Source organism: Camellia sinensis, chromosome 13, assembly GCF_055761805.1.
Source record: "Camellia sinensis isolate YWXY chromosome 13, ASM5576180v1, whole genome shotgun sequence".
Lineage (NCBI taxonomy): Eukaryota > Viridiplantae > Streptophyta > Magnoliopsida > Ericales > Theaceae > Camellia > Camellia sinensis.
Window position 1 is genome coordinate 32,051,954 of NC_138973.1, and position 15,446 is coordinate 32,067,399.

General features: G+C 37.5%; 1 protein-coding gene across 1 annotated transcript; it reads right to left on the minus strand.

Annotated features, from left to right (window-relative positions):
• Nucleotides 1–12,170: 12,170 nt before the first annotated feature.
• Nucleotides 12,171–14,905, minus strand: LOC114298082 (uncharacterized). Its single transcript, XM_028242591.2, has 6 exons — nt 14,690–14,905; nt 13,634–13,775; nt 13,373–13,542; nt 12,990–13,272; nt 12,742–12,908; nt 12,171–12,527 (listed from the first exon to the last, which is right to left on the minus strand). The coding sequence occupies exons 1-6, from the start codon at nt 14,775–14,777 to the stop codon at nt 12,367–12,369; spliced, it is 1,011 nt and encodes a 336-aa protein (XP_028098392.2). The 5' UTR covers nt 14,778–14,905; the 3' UTR covers nt 12,171–12,366.
• Between the last annotated feature and the right edge of the window lie 541 nt (nt 14,906–15,446).

A 15,446-nucleotide genomic window follows, 5' to 3' on the forward strand; every position in this document is an offset into this window, starting at 1 on the left:
ACCGCTTTTCAAAACCTTGCTCTACGTGCTTACATCTTTCCAAGATATCACTTGGTTACAACAAAAGAAAGACTCCTAAACTCTATACATGTAAAGCCCTCGGCTTAAATGAACACTTAAGCACAAATAAAATCAAAATAGAGCCTTCAGCCCTTAGTCCTCTCAAGCTATGTCCTTGGAGGTGGCATGTCACCAGTACCTGAAAATAATTTCCCAAGTAGGGTGAACCAAAGCTTAGCAGAGATAAACTAACATAGTATATGAGGTTTAACTAAGATATAAGTGTCAGATAAATGTTCAATATTCATAATTAACTTATATTCTTTCCATGACCATTCAATATAGATAACCATATCTCAATCCATTTCTTTTCATTCGTTTCGGGTTAATCTATTAACCAAATTCATTATTATCCAATCAATCACAATGAGACTACAACTCAATGGTTCACCATTGTAGACACCCCATTTTTGACCGACCTTAAGACTCAGACGTCACCAATTGGGCGCTTGGTGATGTTGCATAATGTGCTCGTTCAGAAGTCTCAGAGTCGCGGCCGTGAGCCCTGCCTCCGGATTTCCGAACCCTCTTCTGTGCCTTGCCTCGGTTTGCGAACCAGACTCGGTTTTCTCTGTTTCTTTTCCTGAGGGGAGGGAGAGGTCCCGTAGACTATCTCTCAGTGGCCGTGGGCTACATTTTGTGGCTATAGGCCATTTTGCCCATTTCGGAGTCCGGTTTCCGGTTTTTCGGGACCGTTGGCCGTGTGCCTCGGTTCAGGACCGCTTAACCATCTCCGTTTGCTCTGATTTTTGGCATACTTCATTTTTACTCCCTTTTGAGGGACACTGAGGTCTGAGAGACCCACTTCGTGGTCGAACACCACTCCCGGTGCCTAACAGCCAGTTTTCGGGGCCTCGGGCTGCGCGTTTTGGCCCCCGAACCTTCATTTTGCATCGGTTTGGGCTCATTTTTGGTGGAGACCTTATTTTCACTGTTAGAAAGCTTGTAGGAGGGTGGGAGGCCAGCAATTTTGCTGAAAAGCCAACTTCTTTTTGGTCAAAAGTGGTTCAGCATGAATCCGGGAAGGAGAAAAATCTGCGCGGCTTCACGGAAAAGGGCATAACTTTTTCTACAGGAGGAATTTTAATGCAAGGTTTGCGCCATTGGAAAGCTAACTTCTGGGGCTTCATCCTAGGGGGTGGCCGGCCACTTTTTTCCCTTTGACCTAGCCGGCCGGCTAGGGGAAGTGGCCGGCCGGCCACCTGCAGCCAAAATGTCAGGCCGACCTGCTTTTTCAGGTTGAGTACATTCCAGCTGTGCCTTGGTTTTCCCCTGAAAATATCTATATCCGGGGGACCCTTTTGGAGGGAAAAGAGGCCTCATTTCCCTCCACTTTTGCCTAGACCCTTCTCTCCCTCTCTTGCCTATATAGTTGGCCTCCCAACTCAAGAGAAAGGGTTACAAGAATTGGCTTGAGGATATACATACATATCACTCCATTTCCTTCAAGTTTTGGCTCCATTTTCTTCATCATCTTCAAGCTCTACCATCACCACTCCATTCCAGTAGCAAAGGAAGGGATTCCAGCAGCTTAGAGTCATCAAATCTGGTCCAAGAAGCAACAAAAGTGTTGGTCTTCAAGGGTAAGTAGACTTTCCCTCTTTTCTAGCTCATTTTTGCACCATTTCTTAGCCATATATGCCTACTGTTTTGAGCTCCGGCCCTAATTGAAAGTGGCCTTCTTTTGAGCTCTTTTTCACTTTTGCTTAAGGGCTCAACACTGTTTGAAGCCCCCATATTGCACTTGCTTCAATATCTCCTTGTATGTCAATATTCTTGCATGCTTCACTAGCCTATCATTTTTATATTTTTGGACCATGATCAGAACTGAAAGTGGCCTTATTTTGACCTTATTAACATGTTTTATTAAGGGTCTTTGCTCGTTTGGTGAATGCTTTGTATACCTCATGTTATAGCCACTTTTGAGCCTCATTTTGCATTGCATTTCTAGCATGTTTGTGTACTGATTTTGGGGTTGCCATAAACTGTAAATGTGCATATTTTTGGTCCCTCTTCAGTGTTGTAGAAGGGCATTTTTCAGTTTGGGCTTTGCATATACCACTTGCTTCTTTGGCCACCTTTTGGCCCATTTTCTTGCATAAGAGCTTAGCCATATCTATGTTTGTTTTTGGGGTTTTTACAGTTCTGTAAAGTGGCTTATTTTGGGCCCCTCTTCGATGTTTTTGAAGGGCCCTAACCTGTTTGAGGTCAGCAGCTGTGAGTTGCTTCATAACCTCACATTTAGGGCCATTTTTGCATGCTAGTTTTGCCCTGTTTCGGTTAGCTGTTTGGCCATGCTTTGAACTGTAAAAATGCTTATTTTGAGGCTGCCTTGCTTCTGTCTTTTCATTTCATGTATCAATTATGCATGCTTTGTATAGCTGTAAGCCATTTCACGTACTTAATCTTGCATTTCGGGAGAAATTCCATGCATTGGGTGTACTTTCGCCTCGTTTCGGGGCTGTTTTACCCCTCATTTTGCTACTGAGAATTGCATGTTTGCATATCATTTTCCATGTCTTTGCCATGTCTCATTAGAGTGGCATTTCGGTGCTTGAGGGTCGGTCCTCGGTTTGCGTGCACGCGTGCACGCATTTCGAGTTGTCTTATTTTCATCTGATGGCCTCCTATGTGAGTGTGGCTGAGGCTCTCTCATGTTAGTGTAAGCCCATTATTGCATTGCATATGCCATTGCCTCGATTTGCGTGCCCGTGTGCACACGTTTCGAGGCACTTCATTTTCATCCATCGGCCTCTTATGTGAGTGTGGCTGAGGCTCTCTCATGTTAGTGTAAGCCCATATCATATTTCTCTGTCATTTACATCGCGTATGTCATTTTCTCAGTTTACGTGCCCGTGTGCGCGCATTTCGAGGCATCTCTTTTTTTACAGCATAGTGCATACTAGGTTGTATCTTAGATCGCATTCTGTCATTTTCTCAGTTTGCGTGCCCGTGTGCGCGCATTTCGGGGCATCTCTTTTTTTACAGCATAGTGCATACTAGGTTGTATCTTAGATCGCATTCCGTCATTTTCTCGGTTTGCGTGCCCGTGTGCACGCATTTCGAGACATCTCATTTTCATAGCATTGTGCATGTTAGGATTGTATCTTAGTCGCATTTCGTGCATGTCATGCATATTGCATCGTGTTCGGGATAGGAGTTAGCCCGGGCACGGGAAACGAGGTGCATTTCGTACTCCGAGTGACGGAATGTATCTCAATTCCCCAGTCACCGACACTCCGGATTATCCATGATGGAGTTAGGTCTCGTTGTGTTTTCATGTGCATTCATCCCATATTAAATTGTGCAATTCGACTCCTCGGCCATCATGCCTCGATATGCGTGATTGGTGGCACGAGGATCGAGGCATGCATATATCTGTGAAAATACATTGCTATGCCCATTTCCTGCTCTCTGTTGCAGCAAAATGAAGAATTAGCAACTTTTCGGAGTTTGGCACGCTTTCCAAGAATAACTGCTAAACAGAGGCTAATTGGGGCATCCCGGTGGATTTTCGCGCAAGGCAGCCCAAACATACATCATTCATCAGAAGCAAGGCAGTCCCTGGCTTGCACGCCAGTTTTACAGCTTTCTTAGTTAATTTGATTAATTAATTAGGAATTTGTACATTATTTGGACTGTAACATTTGGACTGTAATATTCTTTTATTCGGGACTGTATATTTATTCGGACCCTCTGCGCGAGGGCGCAACTGTAATAAGTGTGCGTGAGTGTGATGTATGTCTTCCAACCCCACGTCTTTCTTCCCTTTTATTTATCCGCTTATGATGGTTAGATTAGGGCATATTTCAATTAGCATACAGTATGACAGCATGTTTGCATCATTCATCCGTTTTGCATGCATCGGGCTCGGCGCATCATACTAACTGCATTGTATTTTCAATTCCAAATTGAATACATGTTAGCTGTAGCATTCCATATGCCATTGTTTAGAATAGCTGAGCCTACTATAGGTTGCATTTTGCATGTGTTGCATTAGGCATTTCTGTATATTTAGGATCATGCATGATTTCTGACCTAGCTTCTGTTTTGGCTTGGAGTACTCGGTGAGTTTTATGCTTTAGCATCCTTGCATGCGTGTGAGTGACTGCCATGAATAGCATGCTTACCATGAGACTATGTGCTTATGTGATATAAACTGCCTGAATGCCTGTGGGTGAAGGTTGAGTTATTTGGATTGGAACAATTCATCAATTGTGAGTTTTAAGCCCACTAGATAGTGGCAAAACCATGTTTTCTAAGCCCACCCGATGGTGGCAAAATCTGCATTTTAAGCCTACTTGCGAGTAGCAAACCATCTTTCAAATAAACAAGCATGAAATGTTTTGTTCCAATTCGGGCGACCCAGTCTATGCTTATATGCTGTGTGCATCACATAGTAACCTAGGCTAATAACCGGAATAAGAACACACAAGGTTTTCAAAAATAGATATCACGGTTAGTAGAGGCCGATCTTTGATCGGGCGAGCGGGGGTGCTCACGAAGTGACCTTCCCCAATCGTACCCAAGTTCCCGAGCCGAGGCAACTTTGGTGATGACGGACACGTGGCCTTTGGCACCGAGTCAGGGTTTCCTAAATTTCCCATTAAAAAACATTTAGGTGGCGACTCTGTATCTGGCAAAACAGTCCATGTTTGACACTTCTTTCAAAAATCTGTTTTTCTCAAAACGATTTGCCGGATTTGGACTCTTTGGTTCAGACTTAGAACCGTGACAAATTTGAGAGTCCTGAGCTGTAGTGACCCCAAATGAACGGAACGGGAGCTCGTTCCTCCCGGGGCGTTCGGGGACGTCTACAACCATTCAATACATACATCACTCAAACACTTCTATTTTGCCATTTTACGGAATTCTCATCCGAGGGAACTAGCACCCATATATACATAAGATTTCGGGACTTTCACCCTGGATACTTCGGCCAACTTAATTTTAATGGAGTCCATCTTCTATCTCCTCTCAAACAATGGAGTACATCCCTTTCTCCTCCCAAACAATTATACATATATAATGTATTAAAACAACATCATATACAATGACTATCCACAACACATATTTATTGTTTCAATCATACCGTCATATTCGATGACATAATTTAAATGGTAGGTTTCAATTCACCTAGCCCTCATGCAATTTCTACAACAATCATAGCTATCCTCCACAGATAGCTCAAAACAGATATTTCTAGAGAGATAGAAAATCTTTATAACAGATAATTAATCAAATTTCCATATATGAGTGATTTAACAAATACAACTACACCATTCATTTATACATCTTCCCAATTTCACATTTCTTATATTAATTTCATTATTTATACAAAATAATTATTTAATTCATTTTAGTGCAAATTCTCCCTTTTTCAAATACCAACCCAAAGGCTAAATGTTCACCATTCTAACACTAGAGAATCTCATATACAAGCCCCATAGCCATTTTGCAAAACCAACATGGAAAACTCCTCTTTCAATTTTTTGAATCCAAACCCCAACTTATTCCAAACCTCCCAAATCCCACCATTTATACAAAACAACAAATACCTAGGTTAAAAATCATATTAAGGTGTAGAATATCCCTACCTCAAGTATAGAAGCCCAAAGGAGAAATGGAAGAAACTTTGAAGATGACTAAACTTCACATTTTTCGGATCAAATGGAAGCCCACGAGGTGCTCTACCTTTTTCTCAAAGGGAGTAGAGTAGAGACCCTTAGATTCTAGGGGATTTGTAGAGAGAACTTGGGTTTTAGAGAGAGAAGGAGCCGTTTAAGGGTTTTTGTGAGAAAAGAGATCAAAAAGTGATGTAAAAATGCTCTGCTGCGAACTGCTATATGCGAGGCTCGCTCGATCGAAGGAGTTGTCGCTCGAGCGAAGGAGCTGTCGTTCGAGTGACCAGACACAACAAATGACCTTGCTTGAACGCAAGAAGGATCGCTCGAGTGTAGAATGCAAAGCTTTAGAAGTTTTACAGACGCACATGCTCGCTCGAGCGCAAGAAGCCTCGCTCGACCGAAGAACTTCATCTTTCCAGAAATTCTACGTCTGGGAAAGAAACCTGAGGACTCTCGAATCTGGCTTGAGCGCAAGAAACCTCGTTCTAGCGAAAAAGCAAATTTCACAAGGCTCGCTCGAATGCAAGAAGTCTCGCTCGAGCGAAGAAGCCAAAATCTGGGCAACAATAATCTAGACCAACCAACAATCAACCTGTTCCAAACACACCCAACATGTTCCAAACTCAAATTCAAATAGTTAAAGGAGGGTACAAGGCATGAATACAATATCAAACCATGAAACCCAAATCCGGAATGTAACAAAAGGTCGGGTCAAAACCGGGATCGCTATAAATTATCTAACTCTAGAAAGAAGGACAGGTACTTTTCATCCGAATGTCCTTTGGGATAGAGCCATATCTTCCTGGAGTCATTGCAAGAAATCATGGAAAACATTTATTGTTAGATTGATTCAATCTACTTATTGGAATTGAGATGAGCTACAATCAATGAATATGCTTACCAATTGCAACTTTCAGCAGTGAAGATATCAGAGTTGAGTTTCTCCATCTAGAGACAAAAAATTATCAATCTTCCAAAGTATTAGTAATGTCGAGTTCCTTCACTAAGGTCAGGCACTCTCCTCTGCCAGTATAATTTATAAAAAAAACTTCTGCTTCAAACACACACGTGTTGCGAAGGAGGTATCCACTAGCAGCATCATGGAAATCACTGAGAGGGAGTAATTAGGCGAAACCCCACCCTGTTTTCATTCCATGAAAGTGTCTTACCTTCCCATCAGCATCTGAGCATTGAAATAGAAGAAAGAAAAATCAGCTGAGGATGAAAAATTTAGAAGCCTCAACCAGTAAGAAAGGAAATCAACTACCTTGGATGGTCACGTACTTGTCTTGAATCTGATCATACACAAACAATTTGAAGCTGACATTGACCTCCCAACCTAGAAGTAAATTACTTGTCTCTGCAATTTCCAAGTAGAGAGAGATATGTCCTCCTTTTCTTTCTTTGTCACCATTTGGGTAGAGAGACAGTTTCCTTCCAAGTTCAACATGAAAAGAGCTGAGAATCAGCTTATGGGTATCTCAACAAGGCCTTAGAAATAAAGAGTTTACCAACTCAACCATTTGTAGCCACTGGCTTCGAAAATGTCTGATTCATAATTCTGCACTCCAGTATTTAAGAGTACTTGTGAGAGTAGTGAGAATCAGTTGATCTTGAAAATGTAGTGAGCTGGTCGTATGTCTCTTGATCTTGATATTTCTACAAAATGTTGAAGAGATAAAATGTGAAATTACTTTGAAACATCTAGTTTGCTTTGTTTCCATACATTCAATTCAACTTCTACGGAGTGTATTTTCACCAAATTATAAATATTGTTCATGTATTTATCAATAAAAAAAACTAGAGTGTAATTGAAACATTCAATAGTTACTTGATTACAATTACATTGTTGATTAGTTTTATAATTTTTCTAGTGATCATTAAAATGTGTATTGATGACTACATGATTCTGTGACATAGACTGACAGTACTATTATCTTAACTATTAAGATTTTGAGTTGAACTATTCTAGAAATGGTTGCCTTTTTTAATGTTAGATTTATTGTATGATTATGGGTACATGTTGATGAACTTTTTTAAATACACACATGCATTAATATTTGAAAATTATCTATTATTAATAAATAAATAAAAAAAATAAAAGTATGGATGGAAATCTCTAAAGCATAAACTGTTAGTTTTCTAATCACAATCGTTTGGTGAGCTCATACAAATTTTCTCTCTCAAACACATCCGCCACATATTATGTCCTTCAACTTGGGTGGTGCTCTTGTTTCTCTCTCTCTCTCTCTGTCTCACACACACACACACACACACACACACACACACATTTCTGCAGAATAATAGCTATAAACACTGATGCAAGGAGAGATTAGTTTACTGACAGTTAATACAGTTGTAACAAATAACAAATAATCTATTAAAACAGTTAAAATGAGGGAGTTAGTGATAAGTTGCTAGTTAGTATGTTATAATTGGATAATATTTGTTAGTGATGGATGAGGAATGCTACAGTGTAAATTAGGAGAGAAATGTATCAGAAAGGGGATCTAATTGTATTGAATTTGTGCTGAATTGTTCTTTCAATTATCTGTCTCTCTGCTCATCTTCTTCCCCCATACTCTGTTTCTCTCTTCTTCCCTTCTTAACTATGTTTTCAAGTTCTCTTTCTTGCTTTCATATTTCTATATGCATCATCCAAGAGACGGTCGCTCGTTCATATATATATATATAGAAAGAGAAGGGGGGTACCGGAGTTGCCATTGTCAAGAGGGATAAGATGGAATGATGATTTCTTTCCCATGTTGTGACGCCTCGATTCTACACTATTGGTTGTAGGCAAGGGAGAGTCACTGCTGAGTCCTATGGTCAATAACCAGGTAAAATCCCAGATCACCGAAGGAGTCAAATTAGTCTCCCTTCTAGGTTCAGCTTTCTTATGCAGCGCACTACCCTTTTGACAGATTCTAACAAGTCTTGACACAAGGTCTCATAAGCAACGATAAAGTGTATACCTTTGATTACATTGAATATAAATACATAACAACCACAAATATTCTTAATTGCAAAAGCTTGTTCCATTACATTACATCCCAAAAAGGAAGTTTAAATCTTCATACGAGTCTTACAAAAATATTAAAAGAGAAATTTTTAACTTTACTAAGATAGCCAAAGATCTTCGAACTTTTCAGGCTCGTCGTCTCTAGCTATATGTTCCTCTTCGGCACTTGGCATAACACGCCGTGAGCTTTGACTGCCCAGTAAACACACTCACATCCCATCCCTTTTTCCCGAGTCCAATACACAATCACAAATATAACATCAAGTAGTAAAGCATGATACACAAATAAATAAATAAATAAATGGTTACAAGTTAGATGCTAGTAAACTAAAAATCCCCCAAAGAGATTTCGTCCTCCCAACCATAAGAATCGGACGCGGATTATTCGGTATACCCCCTCTTTTGCTGCTTTGTTGCAGAACTAACCTCGGATGCTTACCAACGGTTATATACCTCGTAGCGCTAACCGCAGGGTCTCAAAAGAGACGGTAAGATAGGGCCTTGCCCAAATCCCTCCTCACACCAAACCACCTAGGGTCCGAATACAACCGCTCCGTTCAAGGGTTTCGAAAACCGCTTGCGCAAGATTTTGACTTCCAAATAGGGAACGCATCCCAAGAATCCATACATCACATTTTCTTATCTTTCATTGTTTCAAAGGACCGAAAACCCAATAAAGTTTTCCGTTGAGTTACATGTTTAAAATCAAGGTTAGACTAACTTAACAAGATCAAAATATCCACATAAGCATGCATCATTAAGATGAAGGAGATAAGAACATAACCATAACACATATAATATCATGCCGCGATATGATCATAAGCTAATAAACATTTTCATGAACACAAGCGCTTAAAACATCCATGCTCAACAAAATTTCCAGATTCAATATCATATAAAGATTAGAATGAAAAGGCTATTTTAGAATGTTTTTACCAGACTCGGCCTTTCTATGGTTCGTAGAGAATTTAATCTAGTTTTCAGAACATATTTCGGAAATGGAATAGCTTTTCTAGATTTTAAGTTATTTAGAAAACACTTCAGCGCTGTCCAGTTCGTCGACTGTTACGAAAATTTGATTTTCTTGCAACCCGCTCGCTGTTTTTCCATGAAATCAATTTTAGTGGAAAACTAACTCCTTAAGGAAGATTTTGACATAAGATAGAGGTCCAGAATAATTTTATACATTTCTCTAGAATTTTTGAAAGTTGGCTACGAAACAGATTCCAAGACACCATACTCGAAATAAGAAGATTTGTGAGAAAAGGGATCCATTAAGGAAATGTTTTTTTCTTTTGTGATGAAACCATGCTAACTAACATATATTAACCCAGAAAATTTGTTTGGATGTGTGCCTTTGGAAAGTTTGGGAGATTGGTATGAGTAGAATAGTTTTGTACTGAAATGAGGGAAACCACAAGAGAGGGAAAGTCGTGGTTCAACTTTTATCATTCTTAACACAAATAACTCATCAATAACACATCTGAAAATATTATTTAGAACCCTTAAAAACATGTATTTGAAAAGGAAAAATGAAAGAGAAGGTTGTGTTGTGGCTTACTTGCTAAGCTTTGAACAAGATAGCTCTCTTCTCCCTTCCTCTTCCTCTCAAGATTTCTCTCTTGTTCTCCTTTCTCTCCTTTAGTCGAATGTGTGTGTGTGAGAGTGTTGCTAGTGTTTGCCATGCTAGGGAGTGGTGATATTTATAGGCAAATTTAGTGCAACATGGCATAAAAGCCCACTGGTTGGAATTGAAAGGTCAAGTTAGGATTTACTTGTCATTAAAGCCCATTAGTTGAAATTGAAAGGTCAAGTTAGGATTTACTTGTCATTAAAGCCCACTAGTTGGAATTGAATGGATCACTAGTTAGAAAATGAATGGACACTAGTTGAAATTGAATGGACTATTATTTGGAAAATTTAATGGACCACTAGTTGGAAAATGAATGGACCATTATTTGGAAAATTTAATGGACCACTAGTTGGAAAATGAATGGACACTAGTTAGGATATTCCTGTTTCGATAAAAAAAAATGTTAATTGACAAGATTCGAAATAATTTTAATAACTGAGGGGCTTAAAGCAATAATTTAAACATTATTTTTTTTTAAAGCGACTACATTTTCAGGGCTTCACACATGTTCTCTGCCTCTGCCCACAGTACTTGGGCAAAGACTTCATTACTAAGTCTATTGCAGAGTCTGCACCAAGCTTTGTGCCAAAAGGCAAAAACAATTTTAAAAAAGCAAACCCATTAACGTCTGCTTTGGCATCCTCCTATTATTATTTTATTTTATGACTTCTGTTCATGTGTGCCTAGTTATGCCAACCACAAAAATGCAACCACTTCAACAAATTTGTGACAACTTGATTAATTTAGGGATGTGATATCCTGTTGTAGGGATGTAAATAAGGGTCATCTGGCTGGATCACCGAGTATTGGGCTGCGAAAATGGTGCTGAAGTCCACCTGCAGGTTATGCCTAGCGGATTTTTTGACAGACCGGGCTGGCTCGGTCTAGGGCAAAAAAAAAAAAACCTTATCAATTTCATTCAAAGTATTCTTCACTTTAGTGATAAGTTAAGTGTTTCTGATTTAATGCTTTTAATTTTAAGCTAAATTATGTTATCAAGTAGAGCTTCAAAGAATTGATAGCCATGGGGTTTAGTTATATTTGATTGATTGATGGTATTATTATCTCAATTATTGAGGTTTTCAGTTTAACTGTGATTATGTATTGGTGAATTTTCTCATATAATTAAATTTCCAATCATAATTCATACAATATTTGCAAATTATTTGACAAAAATAAAAAATAAAAGCTCAAATTGCCTAGGCCTCTCAATTTTTTTTAAAACCCATATGAGATGTAGGTTTATGTATGGCCTCCAACAAATTCTTAATTTGTTTTCAGTCATCTGGTAGAAACAAATAATTGAAATACTAATTCTTGAACGCATGACCTAACAAAAATTATTGTAAATCACTATAAAAAATATAAAATAAAATAAAAAATCTCGAAACTTATTGCAAATTTTGATATATTCAACACCAAAGGGGAAAAAAAGAAAAATAAAATAAAATGACAAAAGCTAAATTTATTTAGTTAGTTAGGTTAGAAAAAATCGAAAAAATCATTTTTATTGTTTGGTTATTCCAAAAAAAATAAAAATAAAAACTGAATATTTGTTTTCTTTCATATTTGTTTCCCTTGTCAAAACAAAGAACCAAACGAAGCATCAAGGGGTACATGTTTGGCCATCAATCTATAATTCCAGTCAATTTCTGTGACATGGAGAAGTTTTTCCATGTCCCAAGGGTAGAGCTACCTTCTTCTCGAAATCGGCTATATGAGAAAATAACAGGGCCATGGCATTTGCTTATTGGTCTGTGGCGTGGTGTGACGACCTAGTGCCCATGGCCACCGAATATTTTTTTTCATATGAAGGGTACATAAAACATTTTCTAGAGATTGTACATAGTTAAATATAGCACATAATCCCTGACTTGCATTTTTAACACTTAGAAGGATAGTTCAATTGTTGTTTCCCAGAAATATTACCATCAACATACGTTTTCAACATTTAGAAGGAAGAAATAAAACAATACAATAATAGTGAATTACTACAGAGATAAAAGCCTCAATTATGTATATGTTTACTCTGAGAAATTCTTCACTGTGGATGTGACAATAACTTCAGCTTGAACAATTAAAGTATCATTCACAAGGAAGCCCATAGAAGCATCATGAAGGTCAGTTAACGACAGGAATGAAGAGACACCACCGGCGAAGTTTGAAGCAGAGAAACAGTTGGAAGCTGCAAAGAAAACAGTTGGCCAATCATTGTTTGATTACTATAAAGATCCATGTAAATGCAAAGCTCTTCATTATCTCCAGAGAATAAATGAAATGTCATACTTATTTTGAACATAAAAAGGAATAGGTAAAGCTATCAGCATGCTGTCAGAGACACATGAGATATCCAAATGGATAAAAAAAAAAAAAAAGGATGGAAATTTAACATTCATCACCTGTAAATTCCGCATGCTGGTCATTGTATTGGTTCCTAATGCGCAGACTGAATGTTGAATATGTTTTTCGTTCAGAAGGAAAGGTATTCCAATTATCTAACACTAAATATAGGGACAACCATTTGTCCTTTTCCAGTGAATCTCCTTTGGGATAGAGCCATAGCTTCCTAGATTTGTCAAGAGTACGCCATTAAAAGCAGTTATTTGTCAGATTAACAATAGGAGAAGCGAAATTAATGATGGCATACCACTTATGATTTCCAATAGTGAAGACATCTGAGAAATGAATTTTGCCATCTAGAGATGAGAAGTTATCAATCTTCCAAGTGTGAGTATTGTCAAGTTCCTTCCCTAAGGTCAGACACTCTCCTCTGCCAGTATAATTTATAACAAAAACTTCTGCTCCAAACACGCATGTGTCTCGAATGAGGTATCCATTAGCAGCATCATTGAAAGTACTGAGAGGGAGTAATTGGGCAAAACCCCACTCTCTTTTCATCCCATGAAAGCGTCTTACCTTCCCATCGATATCTGAGCATTGAAATAGAAGAAAAAATCAGCCGAGGATGATAATTTAGAAGCCTCCAGCAAGAAGAAATGAAATTGATTAGTTACTAAAGAAATTAACTACCTTGGATAGTCATATACTTGTCTTGAATTTGATTATACACAAACAATTTGAAGTTCACATTGACCTCCCAACCAAGAGGTAAATTTCTTGTCTCTACAATGACCAAGTAGACAGAGATGTGTCCTTCCCCTTCTCTTTCTTTGTCACCATTTGGGTAGAGAGACAATTTCCTTCAAGTCAACACAAAAGAACTAAGAATCAGCTTGTGGGTATCTCAACAAGGTGAAGAATGAATGTTTAGAAAGAGTATACAAACTCAACCATTTGTAGCCACTGGCTTCGAAAATGTCAGATTCATAATTCTGCTCTTCAGTATCTGTTAGTATTTGTGAGAGTAGTGAAAATCGCTCGATGTTGAAAATGTAGTGAGCCGGTGGTATGTCTCTTAGTGATCTCGTTACTTCTGCAAAATTTTGACCCAAAAAAATGTGAAATACTTTGAAGTATCTAGTTCGCCAAATTATAAATATTTGTTCATGTATTAATCACTAAGCATACATGTTGTCATCAATAAATAAAAAAACAAAAAATTCATCTACCAGTGTAGTTTTGACATTTGAGCATTCAATAGTTGCTTAAATACACTTCAATTGTTGATTAGCGTCGTAGTTTTGGTGATTATTAAAATTTATGTCAATTAATTAGATTTAGTGACATCTGATTGATAATATTACTAACTGCTCTAAAGATGAATAGCGTTTTTAATGTTAAATTCATTGTATGACCTATGGATGTGTTGATAAACTTTTTAAATAAATAAATGTGTTATCATGATATTTAAAAATTATCTACTATTAATTGAAAAAAGAAAAAAAAAAAAGGAAGAGTATAAAAAAAGAAAATTATCTCCTACCAATTGAAATATAAATCATTGCAATTTGTAAATGAGTAAAATGCATTTTTTTTTTGCTTCACAAAAAGCATAAATTGTTACTAGTTTTCAAATCACATTCGTTAGCAGACCTCATCAGTACAAGTGATTTTTTCATAACTATTGAATGATATTATCCAGATTCTCCATTTTAATCATTAATCATAAATGGAGAGGATCTCAATCTATATAAACATACATATACTAATGACATATAAACATTGGGAGATGGTCTAATTCCCATTCACTTCAATAACAGATCTACAACATACAAACACACAGACAAATACAACCTTCTATATCTTCAACCTGTCATAGATACATAGGTGGATGAATCTGTCACCAAGGCTTATCAAGAAAATCTGAAAAAAAAAGAAAAAAGAAAAAAGAAAAAACTTGTTTCTCTCATTACTCTGGAAAATTCTAGAGAGAGAGAGAGAGAGTACCAGAGTTGCCATAGTCAAGAGGGATAGCATGCCATGAATTGTGGTCCATGTTCTCTGTCTCTGCATCAGATTTGGATGAAAACTTCATTCCTAAGTCTACTGAACAGTCTGCACTGAAGCAAAGCCTTTGTATAAACAAAATGCAACATTTGCTGAATGGAAGAGTGAGTGATTAATAAAAAAGCTGAGAATGCATAAAGGCAAAAGCAATTAAAAGCAAACCCATTAAATGGTTGCTTTATTAACCTTTTATTCTAGAATAATGCCATATGTACCCATTGATATACTAATTAGTGTATGTGGCATAATTTATTTTATGACTTTTGTTCATACATATGTAGTAAAAGCCTACCACAAAAACCTTTCCACTTCAACAAATTTGTGACAACTTTGATTGATTCATGTGTTTCATTTAAAGCTACTAAACGCTATTCCAAACTGACTACAATAATAATATAATGACCACATTTATATATCATAAAGTGTTTACTATCTCGTTTTATTATTGTAATGGTTTAAAGGGCTGCATTACTAATATGTGATAACACATCTGATAATAAATAATTTATATGATACATAAATATAATCATTATAGTATTATTGCCCGCCAATTGGGGAAAAAATTAATTAAGAAAAGAAGAGGCATTACAAAAAACAATAATACTAGGTATCATGAAAGAAGTATCATGAAAAGTCTTCATGAAGAATCTCCACCCTTGGATTAGTTTATAGTGTTTGTAATATTTTATTATATGTT

Excerpts from the sequence above, each read along its gene's own strand:
- LOC114298082 (XM_028242591.2), bottom strand. The coding sequence starts at position 14,777 with ATGAAGTTTTCATCCAAATCTGATGCAGAGACAGAGAACATGGACCAC. Across the intron at positions 13,776-14,689 it reads TCTTGACTATGGCAACTCTG|AAGTAACGAGATCACTAAGA; the intron begins GTACTCTCTCTC and ends AAAATTTTGCAG. Across the intron at positions 12,909-12,989 it reads ACTATTGGAAATCATAAGTG|GAAGCTATGGCTCTATCCCA; the intron begins GTATGCCATCAT and ends TGACAAATCTAG.